The 21,516-nt window shown below is 43.6% G+C and overlaps 1 protein-coding gene across 8 annotated transcripts in view; it reads left to right on the top strand.

Annotated features, from left to right (window-relative positions):
• Positions 1–21,516, top strand: part of ncor2 (nuclear receptor corepressor 2) — an 88,725-nt gene that overhangs the window by 48,033 nt on the left and 19,176 nt on the right. For 5 of the 8 annotated variants that reach the window (XM_084550868.1, XM_084550872.1, XM_084550866.1 and 2 more), the window contains exons 9-23: positions 2,818–2,884; positions 3,918–4,090; positions 4,290–4,383; positions 5,049–5,111; positions 5,666–5,844; positions 6,461–6,515; positions 6,612–6,710; positions 9,295–9,428; positions 11,062–11,222; positions 12,343–12,405; positions 17,399–17,541; positions 17,709–17,847; positions 18,462–18,891; positions 19,936–20,056; positions 20,549–20,825. In XM_084550868.1, the coding sequence (XP_084406994.1) occupies positions 2,818–2,884; positions 3,918–4,090; positions 4,290–4,383; positions 5,049–5,111; positions 5,666–5,844; positions 6,461–6,515; positions 6,612–6,710; positions 9,295–9,428; positions 11,062–11,222; positions 12,343–12,405; positions 17,399–17,541; positions 17,709–17,847; positions 18,462–18,891; positions 19,936–20,056; positions 20,549–20,825 (2,198 nt within the window). The remainder of the gene's footprint in view (positions 1–2,817; positions 2,885–3,917; positions 4,091–4,289; positions 4,384–5,048; positions 5,112–5,665; positions 5,845–6,460; positions 6,516–6,611; positions 6,711–9,294; positions 9,429–11,061; positions 11,223–12,342; positions 12,406–17,398; positions 17,542–17,708; positions 17,848–18,461; positions 18,892–19,935; positions 20,057–20,548; positions 20,826–21,516) is intronic. The other 3 variants (XM_084550873.1, XM_084550871.1, XM_084550870.1) reach the window with 2 other exon arrangements.

Genomic DNA, 21,516 nt, shown 5'->3' with positions numbered 1-21,516 from the left:
CATGGACTCAGGACCCGATCAGGGGGACGCTCAAGAAATTTTGACGACCTTTGACCTCTAGGGGGCGCTGCAAGTAGCAACCATGCATTTTGGCCTGTAGCTGTTGATGTGTTTGGAATTAAAATGTACTAATGGTGTCTGGTAATACTGTTAGACGTCCTTAGGCCGACCCACGTCAACTTGTGATGTCATCGTAATTGATTCGGCCGCCATATTGGATTTAATCAGAAACATCAAAACATTTTCACAGGTCACAAATTTCATCTGATCTTCACCAAAATTGGAACAGGCCATCTTCGGACCATGCCTTATCAATGTATTTGCTTTCTGGAACAACTGGCAAAAGCATTCGCCAAACAGGAAGTGACCTTATATCTCAACCGATCCTTGGTTTTTTGGCTTGAAACCTGCTGTGACTGCTTAATGCTTTATGTCTGATGCGACTGCATTGAGTTACGTGGCAAATCTGCACTGCTGAACGTTCTGCTTGGCCACCTCAATGCTGCTTGCAGCTTTAATTTCTGTTGTATTCCGTTTATAAGAAATCAAAAACTTCTTGTGGTACTTGTATATTGCCTCAGCGAGAGAGACTTGAAACTTGTCTCCACCCTGATACCTCAGTGCTCCCTTCCCCCTCGACTGAGTGGTATTTCAGAGGGGGATGTGAAATTGCCATAATGTAAACTTAGTAATGAAACCTACTGGAATAAACATGTGTGACGAGGGAGGCTACATCGGATTAAACAAATGCAAACCACCTGGTAAATAAGTATTTCCTGAAAGTGTGACAGTGACATATTAATTTGTATTTAACGCTGCAGTAGGAGCTGCACTTAAATCACATGGCATATTTGTTTAAAAATAAGGAAATGCAGTCATTCTTCATGCAGTCAGCTGTATGAAGCTGACATTGTTATGTAAGTTTGGTGATAATTATCTCTACTCCTACCATTCGTTTACGATTCATTTGTTAAAATGTGCACATGAATCTTCTATAAAAGCAAATAAATTCAAGCGGGGGTTTTGCCTCTGAAGAGCATCTGTCACAAGTTAGTTTTTGTTAGGTGAGTTATTAATACATCATGTCAGCTCCACATGTTAGTGGATATCTGCAGAGAGGGGAGCACAAATTAGACAATACTGCATTGCACTGCCATGTCTATCAATAAGGCTCATGTCCATCTGTAATCTTTTAAGGACCATAATTTGCTGAGGCACAGAAAAGGCTGCAGGAGGGATATAATGGCTTACCCCACCGTTGGCACTGTAGTTCGGGCACAGGGGCATACCACAAGATGTGTCTGACCTCTTACCCGCTCACTGCTGTCTTCACTCCTTTTGATCCCCACACCGTTTGATCAGTATTATTGCCTCAAAGCAATTAACTGAAAACCGTCCTCTCTTCGTCCGTGTGTGTGTTATTAAATACCAGTGTGTCGCTCTGAGCCGACACAATTGACTTCTTTGTGTTGTTAACCGGTTTGATAGCCTTGGCATTCATCCCTGCTGAGATAGATGACTACCAACATCTCTATGGAGCTCTCAGTGCCTATCCTCGGTTCATCTCCTGCACGCTCTATTTCTACCTCTCAGTTTCTGACGTATTTGTCAAAATACCCATAAGGAAACTAATTTGAAGACAAATTTAAACTTTGAAGTTTAAAAAGCCTTTGCTCTGTGTGGTCATACCGCTGGAGAACATCTGTCACAAGTGTGTGCGTAATGAATGTTTCAGCCATCTTGTTTTGGAGGTATTATGCCAAATTACAGTGTTCTCCGATATCTCAGAAATGGCACAGGCTTAGAGCAAGACAAAGGAAACCTTTTATAGGGGTTCAGAGCTTCTAATCTTTCCCTTTGCCATCTGGTGTCCAGAGCACAATGCCATCTCTGTCTTTAAGGGACTTAATCTATCAGTCCTGTTTCTGCCATTCCTAGCTAGTTCTCACCCATTATATGTCACAAAATGTGGACATCGACACTGCATAACTGGATTTGGCTGCATTTATCTTTCCTGCTGCGTTGGCATGGCTCCACATGTGTCTGTGTGTGAGTAGGTGTGGGAGTGTTTATGTAGGTTGGGGGTTGTGGCTGTTTGGCTTTAACTTGGCTTTGTTACTGCTGATAATATGTTTGGAAAATGAAGAATAGGTCATCTTGTGTGTTTGTCTTTCTAGACCCCAAACGTTATCGTGTCTTCAAATTTTTACTGAACTCATACACCACCAGCCGCCCACTTCCTAGTCATCTGTCCTTGCCTGTGACCCGAAAGACCCTACGGCTGAGCTGTAGTGACTAATGTAGAATAAGATTACATTAATCAGTGGGGAACGTGACCTTACAAGTGACAGATTAAGTGTCAGGAATAAAACTCTGTCTTGCAGCAAAGAAAGAGACAAACTGAGTGGCTGCCTAAAGAGATTACTGGCCCTGACCTTTATTTGAAGCACTGTGGCTGACTGTTCCCAGCACAGACAAGTTTTATAAGTTTGGCTCCCCTCGCTGTCCTTTCCACCCAGAAGCAAGTTTGAGTTTATCGAGCGGTGGCATATAAGGACGGGCATTGTTTGTGTTTATAGGAGTATGCGTGAGCGGACCTCTTTTTTTTTTTGTGTATTTAACGGGTAAAATAAGTGAGGCAGAGGGTAGAGACCTGAGGATCAGAGGAACATTATAGGCTCGGCTATATTATGTGACAAATGTGATGAAAACCAAACCACTCAGTCTGATATTGAGTGTTTTCTTGAATGTTCTCACCTTATTCATTTCTTTCTGTCCCCCATCTTCACTTTCTCCCTTTTCTTTCTACCCTCTTAGAAACCAGGCGATGAGGAAAAAGCTCATCTTATACTTCAAAAGGAGAAATCATGCTCGTAAGCAGTGGGTGAGTAAAGAATTCAGCATTTTTGACTAGGGCTATACCATGATGGATGTTAGTATAAAACTTTGCCAGCTGCTCCTTAGATTGAGTGGCCATTTTAGTCACACCAAAGAAGAAATAAGCTCTGGGCATGATCTGTTGTCGGTACATGTACAGTTCTCTGAAAGGAAGCAATTGTTTTTAATAACAACAACAGTAAAAAAAAAAAATCTCCCATACTCTCATCTGAAAGTATAATTTCATGTGTCTGTTGAATTCGCTGTCTGCCAAACACTATAATGAGCATAGTACAGGGTTAGTCTGTGCTCTTGCCTGCCAGTGATTGAGCGAGACTGAGCCAAAGAGCATGGCTATAAATAAAACAGAGATCAATGGGGTTAGCTCTGATGCTAGAGCCAGGCGGACAACATAAAATCAACTGGCTTGACGGAAAATCATTACTGAAAATCAAGTCCACACTTTTACTATAAAATATCCACAAGCAGCAAATATGATGACAAAATAGCAATTTCTATCGGATTGCAAATTCTCTGAGACAGTGCCAGAAGCGACTATGTTACAGTCACAGTTCTGCGTGTGTTACGTCTTGTAAGTTTATGTGAGGCCACATTCATATGCAGCACCTGTGAGTCGTGGGCGATTGTCCGCTCGTCTCTCACGTTGTGTCTCAAGTGGGGGAGGTAGCTCCTTGTGGGCAGAGTGTGGGGAGACATCGCCTTGTGGTTTATGAGCCCGCTGATGGTCGTGTCTCCACCAGGGTTAATGGTCTGCTTTACAGCCTGCCTGTGAGAGAAGCTGGGAAAACAGTGGTCTGCCGTCTGCCAGTAGTGGCTCAAGGCTGGACTCCCCGTAGAATATCAACATGTCACTTTGCCCCCTCTGGGTACATGGTACCAAAGAGACTGGGCATTAGATGAGATTCCGGTTTTATCAGTAACTCATTTAAATACTAATTGTTCTAGTTCAGAGGCAGAAGGAAATTTCTTTCCGTGGATTTGCAGTGGACTGAGATCTTTCTCCCTCTATGATCCTTCAGGAACAGAAGTTTTGCCAGCGCTACGACCAGCTAATGGAAGCCTGGGAGAAGAAAGTGGAGCGCATTGAAAACAACCCACGGCGCAGAGCCAAGGAGAGTAAGGTGCGGGAGTACTACGAAAAACAGTTCCCGGAGATCCGCAAGCAACGAGAGCTGCAGGAGCGAATGCAGAGGTGGGATAAATTTTTTTTTTTTCTTTTCAGAACAGCCACTCTGTTCTGTCCAGAGTTAATGACTTAGATTTGTTGCCATGTTATTGCTGCTGTTATAAAGATTTACTGTGGGTTTGTTTCACTGAGGTGTAGGTGGCTCAGTTACAGTAATACGTGGGTAGTGTTGAGTGACTGGTCTTCTGAATTTTTCCTTTTGTAGTCGTGTTGGGCAGCGAGGAGGTGGACTGACCTCATCTGCAGCTCGGAGTGAACACGAAGTCTCCGAAATCATTGATGGAATATCAGAGCATGAGGTACGCTCTTCTTTTAAAAATTATTTGGGGTCTGTTCACATGTATCACTGTGTTACAGTTAAAATTGCCATGTTGAGGTGTTCACCTGCCATGGTTGGCAACACACCCAGAAAGAAATTCTGTATCGCTGTTGTGGGTGATGTTGTATTTATATGACATGCAGATATACTGTACTTTATAAATTTGTCCAGTTTATGGTAATTGGAAACGTCCTTCAAGACAGAGTTATCTTAACAAGGTAATTGTTAAACACTATGAAGACAATAGAAACAACATTACAGATTCCTTGAAAACATTGCAGTAGGGGTTTGTTTAGTAATTAGCATGTGGCACAAGATTGGCATATAGTACAGATGTTATACAGATGTATAGAATGCCGCTGGAATATTTGCAGTAGCTAAACTAGCATGGCTAGCCAAAGCTAAATGTTAGCTCTTTAAGGCCACCAGATCCCAGCAGCAGGCACAGCACCACAGCTGCTTTTAATTGAAAGGCTCCCAAAACTTTTCTGGCACTATTTACTGCCTGTCTCATTTTTACAATTTTCCCTCGTTTCTCTTTCCTCCATTTATAACGTGCGTAGTCGCCACATAGCACAAGCTGTTGGTTCAACAGTAATTACTGTCTGTGTACTCGTCCATGAGGAATCTTACCATCTATTACAGAGTGTGCCGGCAGATTTGGCTGCTTTTGGAAAACATTCAGTGCGGACCTGCTATCCGATGCAGGTGATATAAATAAAACTGGTTTGACTTGACTTTAGACATACCAACCAAATTCATGCCATTTGAGTGAACAATGTTGAAGGTGAACAAGAATTCAAAAGCTCATAGTTCCCACATTCGAAGTCTAGTTGTTACCAAATATGGTTGCTTGTAGTTTGTCCAATGGTGACGTCTTGTTTCATCTCAGTTCATGCCTTCCTTTCTCCTCATGATATAGCAGCACCTTCCCTTTACCACTCTCCCATGTCAGCACCTCAGACATTATTTTATCCAAAACACATTTTCATTTGTGAAGTTGTAAACTAATTAGTGAGAGGAAAACAGTTCTAGAAAACAGATATTTGAAATTGGCCCACTGGACTCTTGTTTTCTCTTCCACACTTCCAGATGGAAAAAAAAAAAACATTAAAAAATTATGTGTTGTTGCATTAGGTTTCATATAGTCCATGTCCGTATATGCTCTGTGCTCTCAGTTTCTCTCTGGAGACCAGCCCACTCACTCCAGGATGTTGTTTTTTTTCTGTCTTGTGTGCGTGTGTGGCACGTGTGGACATCAGAACACAGAGAAGCAGATGCGACAGCTGGCAGTCATCCCTCCTATGCTGTTTGATGCTGAGCAGCAACGCATCAAGTTCATCAACATGAATGGATTGATGGGTGACCCCATGAAGGTGTACAAGGACCGACAGGTTATGAATATGTGGAGCGAGCAGGAGAAAGACACTTTCAGAGAGAAGTAAGAAAACCACATCAGCTAGACCGAGCTTAATTTGCTAAAATTCTGCTTAACAGTAACATTTTGGCTGAACATTGGCACTCCGAAGAAGATATATGTATGTTTTTAAATAAGCTCTTTATATTTCTACTTTTGATTAAATGCCAGTATTGATTTCACTTCCATTCTCATGTGTATTGACAAAGTGCTAGACAGACTCTTTTCAAGCAACAAGTCAAACTGTGTCTTTTACACCCTGTGAAATATGTGTAACCAGTAGAGGGTCAGCGAGTTGTTGGTAAGGAAGTGACTCTTCCCCTTTCGTGAGAATCGCGAGGAGCTTTGTGAAGCTGCCAAATCAAATCAAATCCACGCAGTAAAAGCTGGGACTTTAAAGTTTGCCCGTATACAAAGAGCTTCAGTTCTTATCCAAAACAAATACGAAGAAATGTGATCACTTGTGACTGTGATAAGTAATAATTTGTGAAATTACATTTGTTTTAGTTTTGGATTCATGTTATGATTGAAGATTTAGTCATTTTCAGTTTCCTCCTCTCGTGTTATTTTGTGATCTTCTTTTGGAGCCTCTAACAGTTGCTGGTGTTTCTGAGTCATTATCTTTGTTCTGCTTCCATAGGTTCATCCAGCACCCCAAAAACTTTGGGCTCATTGCGTCTTTTCTGGAGAGAAAGGTATCAATTCATCAATTAATTTTGCCTTTGTACATGTTTTTTGAAGGGCCACTGTCTTCTGAACAAAAGAAAAATTACCTTTCTCTCATGTTTTAGACGGTGGCAGAGTGTGTGCTCTTTTATTACCTGACCAAAAAGAATGAAAACTATAAGAACATAGTGCGAAGGAACTACAGACGCAGAGGAAGAAGCCAGGTAACCTCACTTTTCTCACTTAAAGTTCACACAAATGCTTTATAACTGAAGGCCAATCACAAGGCTTGAAAATCTTTCTGTTTTGATTAGAGATTTGAGCATGTAGATGCAGTGAACCTCTCCTTTTCCTATTTTATTGTCCATTTACAACCGTTAGTTAGTCTGAAGCTTGGTTTATACTTCCACAAACGATCTACAGAGAGCCGATGGGCTATGCCGATGTAAGCATTTTTACTTGGACGATGTTGTGTCAGCATCGTTCTTTAATTACCCTTCTAAAACTATAGTCGTCTGCTAATCAGCTGCGTTGTTTCTCTGTGTACTGCAAACAGTGCTAGAACTGAGCTGCTCGTGTTGGAGTTGAAGTTAGTAAATGTTGGACCACAGCTACTTTTTACTGGAATCACTGCAACGCAGAAAAGTGAGAAGATGTCTGAGTAGGTGTTATGCAGGAGGTAGAAGGAGAGTGAATTTTCTGGGCTTGTTGGACCACTGACAGACGTTAACAAGGAAATGCATTTCAGACCAAACACAGCTATACACAAATAGTAGTTACATTTCTGGTAACCTTAAATCAAGGTTAATTGTTCAGAAAAAATGTGCCAATTTCTTAAAACCAACATGCTTAAGGCTGTTACATACTCGGCAAGAAGTGAGGAATTTGTTCCCATAGCCCCCGTTTAGGAGTTCTCACAGCTTGTTCTTCACTTTTTTCTTGTGTGGGTTCCGGCAACTATTCTGTGATTGGTCAGATATTGGATTGGGTGTGGTTAATGCGGAACTGCTAGCGGCCACTCTGTGAGCTCCCAAATGCTAATATTCACAGTGTGACTGTTAATCTCTCCTGGGAAGAGATCGGCATACTGTGTGAGGGTGCATGCTGAATGAACGGCGTCATCTGATTGACACAGTTATCTCGCATAATACTTGGCGTGCGTGACGCATGCTGCAGTGGGTGGGCCCTATGAGGACTTGCCTGGATTTCGCCACTTGAGTTTCACATGAAGGATAAATGACCTGGCCAAAATAAACTTGTTCTTGCTCACCCCGAGAACAAATTTCTTGCTTCTTGTGGAGTATTTAACAAGCTTAATTCTATTTCCATAATGATGAAACACGTGGTTATTTCTTCTCATTAGCTCCCATTTATTACATATCCTCAGACCAGGTACTAGCAGTATGGGGGTGGGCCCTAATGAAATGGCAAATTAATTTACTGGTGACCTTTTCCTATGGATATGAGGATGCTGTCTCCTCATCTTTCCTGAAGAAACCCCTGCTCATTACCTGGAGGTTTGCGCCACATCTCTTGAGTAGCAGCTGGCAACTAATAGCCCACAGTGACTGTACCTAAAAGTGCATTGCTATGCATCAACGGGACTTCAAATGCTAATGGAGACTATGTTTGGGTAGAGGAGAAATTGGGAGGATTAGTAATAGCTTAATGCAAATGTCAATGTGTTTTCTCCTTACTAAGTCGTTTTTCCACTGTGCTGTATTGCAGTGACTCGTTTAACTCCACTTTGTGGAGAGCTGCCGCTAGATCGGCTTGGAACATGTTTAGACGCAGTGCAGATCTCTGCTTGGTCTAGATGGAGGTTATTAGGCAGATTTTTTTGTCTTGAGAAAGGAAGATGTGTTTGTGGCCCACAGACTGGGGGGGACCATTAAGTCCTCTTATTATGTTGTCTGTCTAAAGGAAGGACATTAGTGATGCCGTTCAAATGGAGGAAAAGAGGTTTGCTTCTGTATGTGAAAGGTGCATATTGATTTTGCTCGTCTACCTGCTGCCTTTCTCTACTACTTGTACTTTTATTTACCAGCAGCCGCCAGTAATTTGCCTTTTCATTGAGCAAATATGTGGTAGAGATCAAGAAATTATATATTCTTCCTCTTACTATGGGGTCCTCTTTAAAAACATTACTATTGTTAGGTTTTTTCTTTTCTTTTAATAGCCTACTGCATTTTATTGACTTAGTGTTTTTGCACTTTGGGAGGTATTAATACTAAAGGATGTGGCAGTGTGACTGTGTTTAGAAATCGGAATCATGTGAAAGGATGACTAAGGGGAAGAAACATCAAACAGGAGAGCTTGGTGAAGATGTGCTCGGTTAATACTAAGGAGCGTTTAAAGCTTTCGGTTAGGATACATGTGTTCTAATCTGAACTCTAACCCTAAAAGCCCAGACAGGCAGGAAACTGGTAAGGAAGTGGTTCTGGGTGCTTAAAGAGCAGTACAGCAGAAATGTGCCGATGTAATTTCGGAACTTTCGTATCCTGTTTTGCATTGCCAGTGCTGAAAATGCATAGGATGTTTCAGGTTAGTATGTGTTCTGTACTGAAAGAGGTGACCAAAAAAAAAAAAAAAACTTGTCCTTTTGACATTTATAAAATCCTAATGTCTTTTTCTCGCTCTTGCTTTCATATAACTCTGTTACATAGGCAGAAAAATACTGACCTCTCTTGACTGGCCAATAAAATTATTCACATGTTTGTTTGTGTGGTAATAAGTACATGGTGCTTTTGGGATTATTTATTTATTTAGCTTTGTAAAAGTTGTTCTTTTCTGTTCTTGTCATGGCAGCACGGGCAGCAGCAACAACAGCAGCAACAGGTGAACCGGAGCAGCCAGGAAGACAAGGAGAAGGAGGAGAAAGAGAAGGAAGGAGACAGGGATGAAGAAAAAAATGAAGCTGAAGACAAGGATGATGGAATGAAGTGAGTCTTTTTAGTAATGACTAAACTCTACACGCCAGTATCATTTTATTTGCATCAAACACTCCACAAATTTGCAAGTGTTGCATAGATCAAAGAAAGCACATTAGGTGAGAGAAAATATGGAGCTGAGTGGTAACATTTTCACGCTGAAACTGTACAGCTGTAGGGACACTTTAACTCACTCCCTTTCACTAGCTCAGAATTTTTAGAAGTGTTCCAGGTCAGGATTCAGGAAATGGAGTAGGAGTAAGTTTTGGCTAGTAGGAGTGGATCTGGAAATCCAATCATTACCTCCCTACTTCCAGCCAGACTTTTCCACCTACGGCAAATTCTAGCATCCATTTGTACTCCCTACTACAGCAGCTGTTTTCCTGTTTATGCCCCCCCCCCCCCCCCCCCCCCTCCAAAGTCCCAATAGGATGCCAAGACACATTTTTAAAATTCTGTGCTTATTTTCTTAGTCTGGGTTTTCTTTTGGTGGGGAAAATAAGCAGCGTAGTACACCTAGCTGTCAACTATTGAAATGTCGGTGTGTGAGGAGGAGTGTGTATGTGGGTGAGTGCAGTGGTAAAGGAGGGGGTGTTTTTAGGCACAGAACCAGAAAGGATGCAAAACATCAGATGGCATCAGATATCACTGATTTCTGTTGCCTGAAAATGAGTAGATTGTACTGTATTCAGGTCGTATTTATTAGCAGTTGTGTTGGGCTGGAAGATGATGATGATGATGAAGTGTTGAACACTGCCTCCCTGCTCTGAGGCCAGTCCAGGGGACTCTGTGACTCCCAGCACACCCTGCTGCCTGCCTGTCACCCCTGGCACAGCTGGCTTGCCTATATTTAGTGTGCCACCAGCTCCCCTCAGCAAGATTAATGGAGCCGGGGAAAGATGAATGGAGGAGCAGAGGGTTCAGACTCGGTGGCTGTCTCCTGGCATGCCATTGTGCTGACACTCGATAAATTATCCCGGAAATAAAAAGAAAGAAAAAGCAGCGTTTGCATACACGTTAATGTTTTATCTTTCAAGTCTGTGTTTCATTCTGTAGCTTTCTTGCCAATAGTCATTCAGATAAACATGTCTGTCCCTAAGTTTGTGCCTCTAAAGTGACTGTCTGCACTACATACAGTATATTAAATGGGACTGAAAGGCAGTAATTCTAGCTTGCTGTCAGCACTGTACAGCATTATGTGTTTGAAATGTGTCAGTTTCCAGTTTTAATTGTTGTTTAATTTGCACCAGTTTACAATCGTTGAGATTTTTATAGCCCCCAATAAATAGAAAATAGACTCAAAGTAATCGCATAAAATATTCTGTTGCAACTTTGATCCGGAGTCGTCAGCTGCAGCTTGGCATCTTCTTGGTGATGCAGTACTCGCCTGTACAACAGCTGTTTCAGTTCCTCCTTGTTTTTGTCTTCAGTCAGATCTTCAGCAATAAAACCCATGATCAGTTGGATTGAGAACATTCAGTTGTTTGACAATAAAATCTTTCTTTTTGTCTAAATATTATAACCAAATTATTATTATTAGTGGCATGCAGTGCTACCGTAATGTACTGTTTATAGGGCTTTGGGTCAGATAGCCATCATGTGCTATCTCTTGTTCACTTCTTGTGTTTTCGTTTCTCGAATGCAGGGACGACACCTCTGGAGAGGATGCAGAGGACAAAGAGCCTACTGTACCTTTCAAGGGTCGACGCACAGCCAATAGCCAGGGGCGCCGCTCAGGCCGCATCACCCGCTCCATGACCAGTGAGGTGGAGGAGACCACCACACCACCACTCAACAATGAGCTTGGTGAGTCTCGGCTACAGATAGAGCAAATAACTCCTCTCTCTTGTGTTATTTTAACACAACAAAGATCATTGGGAGAAAGTGATGTGGATTATTATAATATCCTCAGCTGTTGGGATTTTTTAAAAATGTTTTTGCATCTGCCTGAAGGAATAGAGAAGGTTTATGGATACATACATATTTCACCAGCATCATGTAGGACTGAGTATGGACACCTTTGATCTAGTTGTGGTCTCCTGTCCCAAGCCACAAGAGTGCACTGTTGTTCTTTTGTCCCCATTCATTTGTTCACATTCACTCTTTTTCTAAGTACCTTTTGCCCAAGTGACACTCATAAATGCCATGATAAGAAATCAGAGCAGTGGGAAATTGTGATTGCATTAGGAATGCAGTCAAAATCCCATCTGTCGATAAAAAGACAGGAGTATTATTTAAGACAAAATACTGTGTCAGCAGAGTTCCCCCCCCCCCACTTAGCTCTTTGTTTCCTCGCAGATGGTAAGTCAGCCGTGCACACGCTCTTGCAAACACTCTTGCTGCAGGCTAGGATGGGATTTTTGATGTTTCAGCAATTGTGTGTTCATGCTGCAGTCGCTCCTGCGGCACATATTTAGTCACAGGGAATCCCCAGGTGACTCGGGCTGTAGGGGCTCTGTGTCAAAAGCCCCACCCATGCCACTGTTTGTTCCTCTGTTGGCAGCAGTGCTAGCTAGCTGGCCCACTGTGCCCTTCACAGGTCCATATAGAGGACACATAAGCAAAGACTCCAGCTCTGCTGTCTGCCACGCAGGGCCAGGGACAGCCTGGCTTATGGCCTGTGCAGGGAAAGAAGCCAGTTGTTATGTCTATAATCATTAACTGACTTCTCTCCTTGGATTTCCTGCTTCCTCCATCTAAAACAAACAGTCCCTAGCGACCCATGCTGCAGTGCTTCACTGGCAAGCAGCACAAGCCACCCTGCCCCCCACCCTCTTATTCTTTTTTTCTTCTCTAATTTTTGTCTCTCCTTCCTTTCCTCTTGTCAGTCACTCCCTAACTGACTTTGTGACAAGTGCCCACTCCCCCCCCTCCTCCCGCCTTCTCTAACTTGGTGGTTCTCTATTTTTTTTTTTTTTTTTGACAGCCAATCTGGAGATGAATGAGAGCTCTCGCTGGACTGAGGAAGAAATGGAAACTGCCAAAAAAGGTAACAGAGTAAAGTTTCTTTCTTCCTCTGATGTGTCGCTTTATTGCAGTTAATATTCATTATAAAACGAGTGTCAAAGGAAAGCGCACTAGTAGCTCGAGCGCTATTTGAAAGCAGAGACAAGTGATGCCGCTGTGACTTCCTGTTACTGAGGCAGCAACCGCCACGTGCTGCTAGGTTGTGTCTATGCTTGTGTGTCAGTCTGCCTGAATGTGGTCTGTTGCTCTTTGGAGCTGTTTCCCGGTCTCTCTGGGTCAAGGCAGCCCGTCTTTTATCACGGAGGCTGTAAAGTCTGCCCCTTATCAGCTAGCCCCTGCAAATGCAGCAGTCATTAACTCAGACTGTTTATTGTCTCTGACTGAAGATTACCCAGAATCCGATGGCTGATTCACAGAGGTCGCTGACATTCTGCTCGTTTTCCCTGCCCTAGTGCTCTGTGCGAGTGTGCTCAATAGTGTTTGTTGCGTGCAGTGCATAAGCCTCAGTTACTGATTGAATGAGTTCGTCACCCCCTGTGACTTCTACTGTATACTACTCTTAACTGGTATTCTCCACTGATCTGTTTCACCAGATGTTTGTATGTTTGTATATTTTAAAAAGTGCAGATTTACAAAAAACATTTTCTACCTGTGACTTTTTTAGAAAACTGAATACACATCTATATATTTTAATGTCTCGGTCTGTGTCGATGAAGTACCCCCTGTGTAAGTTCTGCGTTCTGCACATTACTCAGCGCAATTTCACTGCAAGGCGGCTGGTTTGTGGCCATTTGTAGGTGATGTGTCATCATGCTTCGTGAGACTCTCAGTTCTGCTTATGGCTGTTTTAATCTGTCCTTGTAATCAACAGTAAATGTAGTGCCTCTTGCAAGCAACTATCAGCATTTTGAATGTCGTATTGAAACCACATTTAATCGTAGAATATAGTGTCTCCTGCAAACTGGGATTTGTGCACGCCCACAGGTTCGTGTGTTAAAAGGTTATTTTGCGATAACTGGCGCTGGCCTGGCTTGAACATGGTCCTTTGTAGTAATCCTGGTTAATGTCTTCAGTTCCATTCTCCTGCTGTGGGATTAGTGGGGCGCTCCATCCCAGAGGATTAGCCTGGCAGCTTGGTGGGTGTAGGGCTTCTATGAAGGGCTTATGTAACCAAAACCACAGAACTCCAGTACCAAGAGCTGAAGAGGAGGAGCTGCTCTTAACGTTTTTCATCAGTTCTAGCAACCACCCCCACACCTGCCAAAAGGGATTCCCCTTCCAGGAACTCGCACTCCAAAATCATAACCTCCCTCCCTCCACAACCAGAGTGAATACGCTTGTCATGGTGCGTTCCCTGGCAGGTGCTTGACATGTATATGTTTTAAAGAGGCTTAGGTGTCCTGATGCTAATGTGTTTATCCCCTTGAGCTAAACAGATCTGAATAATTGCATTTATAGTGTGTGGCAGGACATCAGCATTCCAGCGTGGCACTGGCAGCCACCATTGCCTCTAGGATGGCATGGCCACACTTGGAGAACGATCGCAGGGGGTCTTTATTACTCATAGACTGGTACCTAAAACCAGGGACGTCCAAGCTTTGTAATGCTTCTGTTTTAAACCAGCCAGCTCTGCCTGCCAGCCAGCCTGTGTGTGTGCATGTGAGGTATGTGTTGCAAAGGTTGTACACTTGGTCCAAGCTGTGTGTGTGTGTGTGTTTCTATGTGCACCAGTCTTGGCCGGCGTTTATGTAAGTGCACTAATCTGCCAGGCTTTGCTTGGGCGCAGGCAGGCAGCTGGATAATGGCTCCTGCTCTGCGTGCTGGAAGAACCCATTTAAAGGAGCAGCAGGTAGAGAATGTCATATTATCTTTTCTCCCTTTCTGCTCTTGCTTTTGCTCTTGCTCTATCGCTCTCGTTCTGTCTCTCGGTTGGGAGATGGCAACGACCCAGATTGGCAGGAGCTGTGGAAGATTTGGCAAGCGCCTCTTTCCCCCACTCACTTTCTCTCTCCCCTCACTCTGTGTTGTTATAAACGGGAGAGGTCACATTCAAGATGAAAAGCAGGTCAGTCAGGAAAAATGTGAAAGCCTTTATGCTTTCTCATGGTATCAACATCAACTCCCTCTCTACCCCCTCATGCCCCCCTCATCTATCTTTGCTTACTCTCCACTTCTGTATCCTTTCTCTTTCTCCATTGTCTCTCTGGCTCAGTGGCTCTGCTCTCTCTCTCTTTCCTCTCTCTCTTTCCTCTCTCTCCCGGCTGCTCTCTCTCTCTCTCTCTCTCGCTCTGCTCTCTGTTTACTCTTGGACTGCCTGAGTGTGTGTTTGTGTCTGTGTGCGAGAGTATTAACAAGAGAGACAGAAAGAGAGGGTTCGAGTGAGTTTGTACTCACTCATGCGTTTGTGTGTGTGTGTGTGCGCGCTCCGCGGTGCCTGCTGGCAGAGTGAGGTAGGGGGAGGGACAGACCGACCGACGGAAAGAGGGAGGGAGGAAAAAAAAGAGAGATAGGAGAGATCAGATGAGGGGAGAGAGAGGCTGAGCACATAGCACCGCCCCACAGTCCCACTTTCCTGTGGAAGTCTTCCCAGACGACCGCCATTGGTGAGAGACACGGCAGAGAAGAACAGACCAGCACTCACCGAAGCACAAGGGGGACAGAGTCAGAGGAAAAGGAGGGGAGAGGCCAGGAGCAAGTGCTGTTTTGGAGCATGTCAACCTGACACCGGCTCAAGTATCAAGCCAGCTGGCAGGAAGAGCACGGAGACTTAGCTGTTTTCATCTCCTCTGCTCTGAATCGGAAGGCCCAGCCCTGAAGAGCTTCCCGGCTGGCCCTCTAGAGACCAGACCGTCTGATAGTGTTATCCAGATCAAGGCCACGAGACGACGGCTGGAGTGACAGGCATGTGACAGACAGGAACAACCACTTTCTGGCTGCACCAGGTGTTGATTGGACTTTCTCTGGGAGGAGCTAATGAAAATACCGTTTCCTGATTGGGCGTGAGGCTACCTCCTGTTTCAGTATCGCTGCTGCTGATTGGATGTTTGTTCCATGTGTTTTTCTCCAGCAACTAAGGCCCTAAGTCAACCAGAGCTGCTTGGGATTGCTTATTTTGTGGACTAAACTGGATATTTTTAGAGATCTTAACAAAGTGACCTATCACCTTCAGTAAAAGAACTTCACTGTTGTTGGTATAGCTTCACAGCGTGCGCCAAAGAGTTGGTCATACTTGTGTGCGTGATGTTATGCTGCTGATCTGACCATGTGTATGTTTGTGTGTAGCCTATGGGGTTGGAGGGTGTCTGACTCGGAGGGCAGTCCCCCCTTCACCTCCCCGCTTGTGAGGCAGCTGTAAAAGGTTAATAGGTGTTGTGTGTGTATCACGTGTATCTGTCTTCTTGGAGCGGTCTTTTCTTTCTAGGAGAAGCATTTCTGGCAGTGCCTTTCGTGGCAGCGATGAATATTTCAGCTGAAAAACCTCTTCCACTTTAACACTTGACAGGTTGTAGATTCGTAGCAGCTTTTAGACACCGCAACTCAGACTTGAAGATCACCTTTGCCTGTTGTGGCAGTTCCTTTTTTTTTTATTATTATTATTATTTTGGCATTAAAACATTGTCGGCCTGACAGTGAATATTACGTCTTCCCACATTTGTGTGTTTATTAATATAAGTAGGTCTGCGTGATGTAGTGTTTGATTTATGCCAGTGCACAGGTGAATATAATACAAACGATTTTTCAAGGGAAGGATTGAGCTTAAGTCAATTTACGTGTGACTGTGCAAACAGTTAACCGTATACTTCTACTACTACTACTACTATTACTACTATCGTATTTGGAATGATATTTTTATATGTATCTTCATATTTTGATTAAATACATATTTAGGTAACTAAAACTCGCTTTCATTGCAGCAGTCTTATGGCTAACTTATTCTGTCAAGCTTTGGGATCACTTTCAGTCTCTCTGGTTAATATAAGAGTTCAGATGACAGGGCTGTAAACAGCTGTCCTTCCCTCTCCTTTGGCTTGGAGTTTTGTTGTTGTCCTACTACCTCCATTACACGATGAGATGCAGAGACCTCTGAACCCATGTCCAAGGTTATCCCAAGGCATGTTGGCTCTGTGCCTGTTAATAACACCGCTCCCACCCACTACCCCCAACAACCTTTTGAGAGTCTGTCCCGTTGCCAGGACCTGTCAGGCTGGCACAGGAAACAAGTGGGTGGTGTAAGCTAAGCCTCTTACAACACACACTGTTAATGAGCTGCCTTTAGCTAACAGCAGACTCTGAGAGGGGGCACTGGTGCAAACTCTACGCTATCTGTCTTTCTCACTCACTCGTACTTGCACACCGACTGCTCTCCACATCTCCTCTTTCAGCACGCATACACTACGCATTTGTGTGCGTGCTTGTGTGTTTCATGACAGGTTGATCTATCACGGCTCTGGCCCAGCGGGTGTCTGTAGACTCTTGTGTAAGGCACAATCATGTGGTTGACTGGGTAAAGGACTTGGGTTTCCTGGAACTGGGTCACATCAAAGTCATTTAGAATATGACACAGACTGATCCTAATGGTGAGAGTTAGTGATGTCATTGGTGTTCACCCATCACACCACCAGTCCCCACTCTTTCATTCGGTGTCACTCTCTGTCTCCACTTTAAAAGTGCACGGCATAGAGCCATGCCGCTGCTAGGAGAGTCGGACTTTGTCTGTATTTGACTGTGGAGAAACCTCCCGGGCTGTGCTACACTTGGATCGCTGTATAGACACAGATATTTGTAGCTATTGATTTACCATGGAAAGACCTCCACACTGTACACTTTGTTTAGAGATGGTGATGATAGAATATAAACCAAAATAACAGCTAGATTTGTCTCGCCTTCACAGCATGTGTATCATATTTATTACAACTGCATAGAGAATATCATAACAAGTCCACATCCACGTCTGTCTGTCTTTCTTTCTTTCTGCCCTATTCTAATCCCTCTGCTTGTCTTGTTGTTTATTCCAGGCCTTCTCCAGTATGGTAGGAATTGGTCCGCCATCGCCAAGATGGTGGGATCAAAAACCGTGTCACAGTGCAAAAACTTCTACTTCAACTACAAGAAACGGCAGAAACTGGATGAGATTTTGCAGCAGCATAAAATGAAATCGGTGAGCAAAGGGAAAGTTCCTAGCCCTATTTTCTCTACATAATGCTGACAAAAGTCATTACTTTTGTGCACGATCATGCTATAAGATTGTTTCTGGTTTTCACTCAGACCTGGAGCTCTTTGTTCCCTTGGATTATTTTTATTTAGTGTGTGCTTGTTTTGACCCAGGAGAAGGAGCGAAAGGCCCGCCGTAGGGGCAAAGCCCCGCAGAATGAGGAGGCCAGTGCCCAGTACACACCAGAGGAGGAGGAGATGGAGGGTTCAGGAGGCAGCTGCAATGAAGAGGAGGCCCCTGAGGATGGAGAAGGTATACCAGTCCCAGGGACTACATACATTATAATAACATTAAACAAAATACTGTTTAAATTGGGTTCTATTGTATTTATTGGTCAAGGATTTTATATTTTCAATTTTAAATAATTTATTCTGAATTATTTTAAGTTCACATAGAGTATTCGTCCCGAGTAGTATTTGGACAATTTCTAATTTGCTTAACCTGTTGTGTTTCAAAATGGTGAACCTGTACTTATAAAGAGTCTACTGCATTTGAATGATTTAATATAATGACAAAACTGTTTGAGTAGCTCCCTGTTGGTTTGAAGAATCGTGCTTTGCAGCGACACGTATAAAAAGATTTTCGAGAATCCTGCTGCAGGTTGTTGTCAGAAGTATGCTCGGTAGACTGTATTTCCACAATAGAGCCCTGAAGCCCCAAGGGATTTCATCCATCATCCCAATTGGTTTTGTGTTCCCCTTTATTGTACAGTGAAACCTGATTAGGTAGAAGACTGGCACTGTGAAGAATCTGGTTTAGCAGAAAGAGATGGGGAAAAGATGGAAGAACGAAGGACAAGGAGATATAACATTATTTGCAGTATAAGCCCTAATCTGTGTTTCTTTTTGTCCTCTGTGCCCTGCCAGGTGGAGCCAACAACAGCTCTGACACAGAGAGTTTACCCTCACCACACTCCTCTGAGGACAGCAAGGCTAAAGAGGAAGGCTCAAGCAGGTCGAAGGGCAGCTCCAGCTCCGGGGACAAGGAGGAGGCCCGGACAGACATGGGCCAGGCAGGGGATGAGAAGCCTCCAGTCAAGGAAGATCCAGACTCATCCATCAAGCAGGAGATAAAGACTGAGGCAGGGGAGCCCAGCAAAGAGCAGCTTCAGCCAACAGCACCCAGTGATGCCGCAGATAAGAAACCTTCTACCGCAGAGATGGAGGAGGTCAAAAGCTCCACCAAGGGCTCCAAGAAGGACCATGCAGCCAAAACAGGCTCCCATGGGGACAGTGACTCTAGTGCCACTTGTAGTGCTGATGAGGTAGAGGAGACAGACAGCACAGATAAGAACAGGTGAGACTTCATAGCGGTAAATATGATGGAAATTGAAATGTTTAAATTAACAGCAATACTTTTCCTTGGTAATTTCTTTGATATCTTTGAGCTTGGTTGGGATAATTTGTGCCAGGATTCTGTTTTTTTATCGGTTTACAAGGTGTCCTACTTCTCTGGTCTACCACAGTAGAAAACAAGGCAGCAAGGGTTTTGAAGTGGTATTAGTTGCCTAGCTACACTGTACAGCAGTGAAGCCATATTTGGCAAGCCATTTGTGTGTGTGTGTGTGTGTGTGTGTGTGTGTGTGTGTGTACACCACAGGTTGCTCTATTCAACCATCCAGGGATTTTATTTGCACTTTGTGTGAATGAGAATATATATTTACCCTATCTATATGTTGTGTGTGTGTTTTTGTGAATAAGGCCACAAGAAATTGGTGTCAAAGTGTGTGGGAGGAGTGATTAGTCTTGTTTGAACGGTATTTGTTGAATTTTTTTCCATGACAGCAGACTGCATGTACTGGCAGAGCTGAGGGAAACGCTGCCCTCTCTGCCAAAGCAAACAAAGGGAGTGAGAGTGTGTGCATGTGCGTATTCACTCTTGGGCTGTTGTGCATCAACGTGTGTGTCTGTGATTCATGCTATGTGTGCTTTTGACAGATGTGCAACACACGGATATGGATTTTTACTTTTCCACATTCTCAGACTCTGTCAACACACCTCCTACCCACATACACACTCATTCATACCATATATTTCTGCTTTCTCCTTCATTTATATATTTTTGTGAGCAAGAATTTGTGAATGTGTCATCTGGGGGAGTAGGTAGCTGTGTGGGATATATATATATATATATATATATACACACACACACACACACACAACCACTGCTCTTTTTCTGATTTTACCCTTTAAAGGTTTCCACTTATTTGTTGATTTTAATTTGGTTTCAAATGGGCAAATCAAAGTCCACTATGCAGTTTGTGGTTATTAAATTTATGAGGTATTACATTAGATGACCTCCTCTTCACGCCCTCTGACTTGTTTCCGTCTGTGTGTTTAGAATGACTTCTCCGAGGCCAAGCCTACTGAACTACTCTCACGATGGGGTGATATCGTCCCCGCTACAGAAGCCCATGGATCTGAAACAGCTCAAACAAAGGGCTGCTGCTATACCGCCTATTGTGAGTTGCTCGTTATATATTTTGTGTCTCCGGGGCTAATTTTTTCTTCCACACGCTTTACACAACAGTTAGGCGAGGAGTATCTTTTCAATCTTTAGAAAGTGTCTCTGACCGAGGCAGTGTTTTGTAACTGAAAACTTATTTGCCCATCTCACCGGCGCTTATTCTCCCATTCTAGTGGTATCAACACCATCCCTGTCTCTCTGCTTACAGAGATAACAGTATAGCAGGTGAAATTGTTAAGTCATATTTGTATAAGATAAGCCAAACAGATGGAGGATGATGGGATAGGTTGCTTTGTGGGAAAGAAATGAGATGCCAGGCATTAGAGAAACTTTAGCTTACCAAGAAATAGGAGATGTGTATTAGCTATCATGTTTATCAGATACAGTATGTGGCTAACCATATGTCAAATACCAGGTGTGAGCTTGTGTCATGTGTGCGGCATGTACGTATGTAACCTTTTTATTTCCCCTCTTGTCCTGTGTGCAGATACCAGAAGCCTCTGTGCAAGGTGGTCAACGGAGTGGTGGTGGGAAGGCTGGGCTGCCCCCCCACGCTCTGGCATTATACCAGCATCAGATCACCATGGCTCATGGGGAGTCCTCTTTAGAGGTCAAACAGCAGCAGCAGCAACAACAGCAGCAGTTTTCAGGCCAGCCAGGCAAACAGCAGCCTTATGCCCCGCAGGCAGACAGAGACAGGGAGGCTCTTCACAGTAGCAGCCCTCGTGTTCGCCCACGCAGCCCCTCCACCAGTGAAAAGGATGGTATGCACACCTCCACTACTCTCATTACCCAGAAAATCATTCAGATGCTAAAGTTGCTAAAGAAATGTACACACTCCTCACAATTTCCAGCATTTGTTTCTCATTAATCCCCCTTCCTGTCTTTTTCCCAATGCAATAATTTTTCTTTCTGTTTGATCCATAGTGTCATTTTACTGCAGGGTATATGTCTGCATGACATTCTGTCAGTTTTAAAACGTGTAGGATAAATGGATGTATGGAAACAAGGAATAAGAAAATGGAGGTTAATGGAAAAATCTGCACGATGGGCAATTCTAGTAGCATCTGATCTAGTTTTACTTAGTTGGTCCTTGCTACAAGCTCTAACCTTGAGTCTGTGTTCTCCAGTGTTTAGGGCATTCAAGTGTTTCTGGGACACTCGTGGAGAGGAAACTGATAAATGATCTGGTATTGCTATTGACCCAGAAGGGAATATAGTCTAGTTCAGTGCATTTACTGTAAGCTTGTGGAACGTGAATCTGAGAGCACAGTGCAAAACTTTTAACAGTGCCGATAAGGACAGGTCTTTCATAAGTAACTTGGCACAGCAGCCCCCTTTATTTATATTCATTGTATGAAAAGGAAAAGACTTCCAAAGCTCTTTATAGCTGACGTAGGGGCAAGTGTAGACATATATTCAAGCTGATAATAATCTACTGCTGAACACCACGTG

The sequence above is a fragment of the Chelon labrosus genome (genome assembly GCF_963514085.1).
Source record: "Chelon labrosus genome assembly, chromosome: 9".
Taxonomy (NCBI): domain Eukaryota; kingdom Metazoa; phylum Chordata; class Actinopteri; order Mugiliformes; family Mugilidae; genus Chelon; species Chelon labrosus.
This window is presented reverse-complemented; position numbering and strand designations above follow the sequence as displayed.